The 6,929-nt window shown below is 39.9% G+C and overlaps 1 protein-coding gene across 1 annotated transcript; it reads left to right on the top strand.

Annotated features, from left to right (window-relative positions):
• The first annotated feature begins 971 nt into the window (after nucleotides 1-971).
• On the top strand, nucleotides 972-1,905 carry LOC100429054 (olfactory receptor 4S1). The gene is given in 2 exon segments (XM_077964751.1): nucleotides 972-1,244; nucleotides 1,246-1,905. Coding segments are annotated over 2 exon segments (933 nt in total).
• The last annotated feature ends 5,024 nt before the right edge of the window (nucleotides 1,906-6,929 follow it).

Genomic DNA, 6,929 nt, shown 5'->3' with positions numbered 1-6,929 from the left:
CAGTTTTGTGCTTGAAATCCAGGGCCCTGGTGGTGTAGGTTCACAAGGGAATCTCCTGATCTCTGGATTGCAAAAATCTGGGGAAAGGCATAGCACCCTGGTTAGGTAACACAGTCCCTCACCACTACTCTTGACTGGGGGAGGGAGGTCCCCTGCCTCTGTCCACCTCGTGGGTGAAATAATGCTCCACTCTGCTTCTGCTCACTCTCAGTGGGTCGCACCCACTGCCTAACCAGTCCCAGTGAGATGAACTGCGTACCTCAGTTGGAAATGCAACTTGCCTTCTGTGATGGCCTTGATGGGAGCTGCAGACCAGAGCTGTTTCTATTTGGCCATCTTGGCCCCTCCCCTCATTTAAACATTTTGTATAGTTCTAGCTGAGTAGTGGCAAATTCTCTCAGCATTTGTTTGTCTGAAATAGACTATCTTTTCTACATTTATGAAGCTTAGCTTTGCTGGATACAAAATCCTTGGCTGACAATTATTTGGTTTTATGAGGCTGAAGATAGGACCCCAATCCCTTCTGGCTTGCAAGGTTTCTACTGATTCTAATTGCCTCAGCCTTTCCTCTTTGTTCCTAACCATCTCCTGGCATCTCGAGTATGTAGATATCACTAGGTATCCTTTCTGTGTGGTTATTCTCCATGTTTTTGCTCCTCTGTATTGCTGCAGATTCTTTAATGGGCCCTTGAGCCCTCTCAGAGCTATTTTGGTTGTGGATAGCTCGCTCTCTCTCTTTCTCTCTCTCTCTCTCTCTATACACACACACACACACACACACACACACACACACACACACACACATATATATATATATATATAAATTTTTTTTTTTTGGTGATGGGGATGAAGGCTAGTATCTTTCTTACTCCATAATCTTGGTCGTATCTCATAAAACTTTCTTATATCTCATAATCTATGTCTTTGCAGAGCCAGCCAGCCACTTTGTCGGTCATCGGGGCAGATAATCCATGGGTGCCAAGAACAACGTGACTGAGTTTGTTTTATTTGGCCTTTTTGAGAGCAGAGAGATGCAGCATGCATGCTTTGCGGTATTCTTCCTCTTTCATGTGCTCACTGTCCTGGGGAACCTTCTGGTTATCATCACCATCAATGCTAGCAAGACTCTGAAGTCTCCCATGTATTTCTTCCTGAGCCACTTGTCTTTTGCTGACGTATGTTATCCATCTGCTACCATACCCAAGATGATTGCTGACACTTTTGTGGAGCATAAGATGCTTCACATCCTTCAATGGCTGCATGACCCAGCTCTTTTCTGCCCACTTCTTTGGTGGCACTGAGATCTTCCTCCTTACAGCCATGGCTTATGACCGCTATGTGGCCATCTGTAGGCCCCTGCACTACACAGCCATCATGGATCGCCGGAAGTGTGGCCTGCTAGCGGGGGCCTCCTGGTTAGCTGGCTTCCTGCATTCCATCCTGCAGACCCTCCTCACGGTTCAGCTGCCTTTTTGTGGGCCCAATGAGATAGACAACTTCTTCTGTGATGTTCATCCCCTGCTCAAGTTGGCCTGTGCAGACACCTACATGGTGGGTCTCATTGTGGTGGCCAACAGTGGTATGATTTCTTTAGTCTCCTTCTTTATCCTTCTCATTTCCTATGTTATCATCTTACTGAAGCTAAGAAACCAGTCATCTGAGGGCCGGCGTAAGGCTCTCTCCACGTGTGGCTCACACATAATCACTGTCCTTTTGGTTCTCATGCCCCCCATGTTCATGTACATTCGTCCCTCCACCCCCCTGGCTGCTGACAAACTTATCATCCTCTTTAACATTGTGATGCCACCTTTGCTGAACCCTTTGATCTATACGCTAAGGAACAATGAGGTGAAAAATGCCATGAGGAAGCTGTTTAGCATCAAGAAGAACTTAGGGGAGAAGTGACACTCCAGAGAATCTCAATCCAGCCAGGAAATTGGGAGACTTTCCATCTTGTAGCATCTAACACAGCCTTTGTATTTCCAGTCTGATGTTTGCAATGGCAATTATCCTCCTAGCTCTTGTTGTTATAATAACCCCACATATTCTTTCAATCCTTTATTCATTAAATATTTATTGAATGTTTACAGTGAGTGAGAATACAAATGAAAGTAAGATATAGTCTTTCCCTCAAGGAGAGTAGACTCCAGAAGGTTCTTAGTGTGATATTTAAGAGCTCATTCAAGAAACTTGTGAGGGCCTGTGAATGAGGGAGTGTCTGGGAAGTCCAGGTATCTCATTGATAAATGAATAAAATCACTACATAATTCATTTGTGTTGGCTAACACAGTGCTCAGTGAAATTCATTTTTCTTTTAAGAGTAAAGAGCCACTTTACTCTTATCCCTCCATACTCTCAGCAGGCTGATAAATAAGTAAATAAATAAATAAGTAAATAAATAATGTGGAGCGGTCGAGGGATTTACTGAAACTTACACTTTAACTCCAGAGCAGGGCGAGGACTGGAACACAGGTCCCTAAGTCAGCTTTCAGGGTTTTTCCCACCTCAGGACCTCTTGATAAAGTGTGACAAAATGGACACCAAGCAGGAAAGACCAGGAACTTTTGAAGGACCAAGGAATGGTGGTGATGATGACTTGGGATGATGAAGAGAAGAGCCAGGAAGAACAAATTGTCAGCACTTCTTTCAGGGGTGCTGATTCCTCTCTCCAGCCCAACAGCGGACTGCAGCCCTCTTTAACCCCTGTTGCTTTGCTCCATTTTGCCGCTAGAGGGAGCCAAGTTTGTACAGGATGCAATTAGAAGAGCTGGATTAGGTAGCTCCTAAACATTCATGGGTCATTTAACCTCATTGGGCCTCAATTTCCATATTTACAGAAGGAGACATTGACAATATGTCTTCAGAAGGCTGTGAAGACAGCTTCAGAAGGCTGTGAGAGGACCTATAAGACTTTGTAAAGACCTACATCAAAGTCTGTTGTTCAATGGTGGCTGCTAGCTGTTTTTAAATAATATCTTCAATTCCCCTTTCTCTTCCTATTCACCGCTCTATCCCTGCCTTTCCCTCAAAGCCCTTGTAACCAAACTATCAGATTATTTCATTTACTCCAAAAGTGTTTATTGAACACTTAGCATTTGCTGGGTGATATTCCTGGGGCTAGAAATACAGCACAAAAGAAAGCATGCAAAACTCCTTGTTCTCATGGAGTTTGTATTTTAATGTGTGATAAAAGCTGACCCGTACTGAATTCTTCCAATCTGCAGACACTGTTCTAAATGTTTTAATTGTATTAACTTCTTTAATCCTTTCAACAACTTAATGAATGAGGTATAATCGCCAGGAATGTGATGAGGGTTGGGTGAGAGTGGTGATAGTAAGGAGGACTTATTAGTACCATCTGATGCTGAACTAACACAAATGCAAATGTGGATCTTGATTATGAAAAAATAATAGCAATAAAACAGCAGTTGACACCTTGAAAGCATAATATTCTCAGAATTTTTCATGCACCAGCTTAATCTGTGTTGAATAAATAATCCCCTTATAAAACTCCTTGGAGCAATGTGGGAACATGAATGGTTATTCAGGTTTAAAGATAAGCGGAGATACAGACAGGCTAAACTATGTACATAGGCCACACACAAAGACTACTGATTGCTAGTTTAATGCTCTTTCACTACTGCTTTCATACAGTATTTTAAAGTAGAGTGATAGTGGTATGTATGTCTTACACATGTATGCAGGCATGCATGTATGTATATATATTTATGTAGATGAAGACAGGTATATATGGCACAATCTCAGCTCACTGCAACCTCCACCTCCCAGGCTCAAGTAATTCTCATGCCTCAGCCTCCCTAGTAGCTGGGACTACAGGCACATGCCACCAACGTCCTGCTAATTTTTGTAGTTTTAGTAGAGACGGGGTTTTGCCATGTTGGCCAGGCTGGTCCTGAACTCCTGACCTCAAGTGATCTGCCTGCCTCAGCCTCCCAAAATGCTGGTATTGCAGGGGTGAGTCACCATGCCTTGCCTCTACTCTTTCTTTGAGGAAATTGAAGCACTTACATCATGGATTTGTCAGATCAGAGGTGACCGGAAAGCAATTCCTCAGGAATCCTACTCTTTGCCTAGACTTCTGTTTATAGAAGATTGACCAACTCAGGAGCCATTTTAGGGTGTGGAATCATAGGTATGCTTGATATGGCAGATGTTTCTTCCTGCTTCATGCTGGGGAGGGAAAAGGGAGAAATTGGGTTGGAGGAAGTAGATCATGTATTTCAGGGGAAAAAGTCATCTGAGTTTCAGCTACAAGTGAGAAGACTGGGTAAATACTATAGGAGGAGCTGCCTAAGGTATGAGAACTTGGCATTAAGAGAAGAGGCTGCTGTATGATACTGTGGAAATTACACTAGATGGAAAGTCAGGAAACAGGGTTCCAGTTGCAGGGCCATCCCCACCTCCATCCAAGTTCTCAGGGCTCCCATTTCCTGATGCATACAATTAAGGAGATTGTTTCGAATCTCTAAGGACCTTCAGCTCAGATATCCTATGATTCTATTTTGTTCAGGAATATAGATTACGTGAAATCTGGGTCAATCTTATTTTTTCCTCATTTTATTCACATATTTCCTTAGAATTATTTTTAGGTGATTTTATAAAAAGAAAATATTGCAAATAGTTCCCATAGATTTATGGACGTGACACAATTATCACAAGAGGGAAAAACATCAAATTAAGAAGATTTAATTGTGTTTTTCACTACTTTTCCTCTCTAAGAGACAACTCCATTTTAATGTTCCTACTACAGGTATTCTGAAAGTTACCAGTAGATGAAGCTCATTGACTGTTCATTCAGCCACTCTGTCAGTACATTTACCCTTCAGTACTGAGTTTTCCTGGAGGACTTTTTAGTTATAAACACAAACAAGATGTAATTGTTATTATAAATTTTACTTATTCTGCTGTGGTTGGAGAGAGAGCAGAGAAAGGATGTGGTGATAGGTATGGTATTGGGGAAGGGACTCTGAACTCTTCCTCCTTGGAAGGTGAAAGTGTCCACAGTGAAGGCAGAAAAGGAAGGTAGGCTAGAGGTGAGAGGGTACCCCATGGCTGATTTCTTTCATAAAAGATTTAAAAATATTATTAGTTAAAAATATTTGATACAAATAATATGTGTATTATTTAATATATGTAATATGTAATAAATAATAAAATTATATATTAATATGTTATAAAACATAATTATTCATAATTATTTAATGATCATCTATGAACTTATCAATTTAAGAACATTCCTAATAACTTGTGTCATATGTGTCTTCTCTATTTTATTTCTTTGCCTTAACCAATATTCTCGTTTGGTTTACGACTTCCTTACTTTATGAAAATAGCTTTAACATATGTGTATATATACCTAACCCATATATTGCTTAATTTTTCTTATTTCTAATTTTATAAAAATGGTGTTATACATTTGTAGTCTTCTGATTTGCTATCTTTACTTAACATAATATTTCAAAAATATTTCAAAAACATAATATTTCATCCTTGTTGTTGCATGTAATTGTATTTCATCATTTTTACTATTGCACAAGATTTCATTGGGTGAATATGCCATAATTATTTTACTACTCTTTTTTAAATATACCTTGGCTGTTTCCATATTCAGCTGTATGAGGGCTGTTATGAGCATTCTTGTCTGTGTGGAAAAGTTTTCCTGGGGCATATACCCAGGGACTGAATTGCTATGTTGAAAGGTATGCAAATGTTCGACTTTTCCAAAAATATGCCAAATTGCTTTTGAAAGCAGTTGTACCAATATTCACTCCCTACAGCAATGTATAGGAGATTCTGATGAGGTACATTCTTGTTCAACACATGGCACAGCCAAAACTTCGTAACATTTTTGCCAATCTTGATGGTACCCACTTCACTGTTGTTGCCTTGTTCTTTGTACCTTGTATATTTACTTATATGCATCTATTTTCTACTTTATCTATAGACAAAAGCATGGCATTATTTTACGGTATTCTGACACCTATGTTGAATCCACTCATCTATACCCTGAGAAATGAAGAGGTAAAAAATGCCATGAGAAAGCTCTTTACATGGTAAGAAATTGCAGGTGAATAATGAGTGGTAAAGCAGGAAATAAAAATAACTTTATTTTTGTAAGTGAAACAAACCAAGCCTTACTTTTTCTATCATGTATAATTGTATTCCATCTTAAGCATTAGTTCATCTTCACTGACTTTTTTTTTTGGTACGGAGTCTCAAAAAAAAAATCACGCAGGCTGGAGTGCAGTGGCACGATCTCAGCTCACTGCAACCTCCACCTCCTGGCTTCAAGTGATTCTTGTGCTACAGCCTCCTGTGTAGCTGAGATTACAGGCACCTGTCACCATGTCCAGCTCATTTTTGTATTTTTAGTAGAGATGGAGTTTTTCCATGTTGGCCAGGCTGGTCTTGAACTCCTGGCTTCAAGTGCCCACCTCGGCCTTTCAAAGTGCTGGGATTACAGGCATGAGCCACCATGCCCAGCCTTCATTGACTTTTATTGTTTATTTAGTATTTTCACTTGAATTGTGTAATTTGATTATAAAACTACTATATGAAATATACATGGTATGAATGATTATTATTCCTATTTTAGAAATGAGGAAACTCTGTTTACTGATGTGGTTAGTCAATTAATCAAGATTATCTAGTTTTGAATTGCCTAAACCAAAGTTTCAAATGAGTTATTTTTGATCCATCATCCAGATCTTTAAGTAGCAATCCATGTTGACATCATTTGAGTCTGTGTGATAATTAATTGAGTTGTAGAAACACGAGACAAAATGTTACTTAACACTTAGCCATATATAGCAGGCTCTTCCGTATCCAGGCCTGGCTTCTATTTCTTTTCGTTACTCTGTGTGACATCAGCAATCTCGCTGATACACTATAGCAGAGAGGTTAGGAGT

The sequence above is a fragment of the Macaca mulatta genome, chromosome 14, assembly GCF_049350105.2.
Source record: "Macaca mulatta isolate MMU2019108-1 chromosome 14, T2T-MMU8v2.0, whole genome shotgun sequence".
NCBI classification, from domain to species: Eukaryota; Metazoa; Chordata; class Mammalia; order Primates; family Cercopithecidae; genus Macaca; species Macaca mulatta.
The sequence above is the reverse complement of the archived record's forward strand: the minus strand, read 5'-3'. Positions and strand labels throughout refer to the sequence as shown.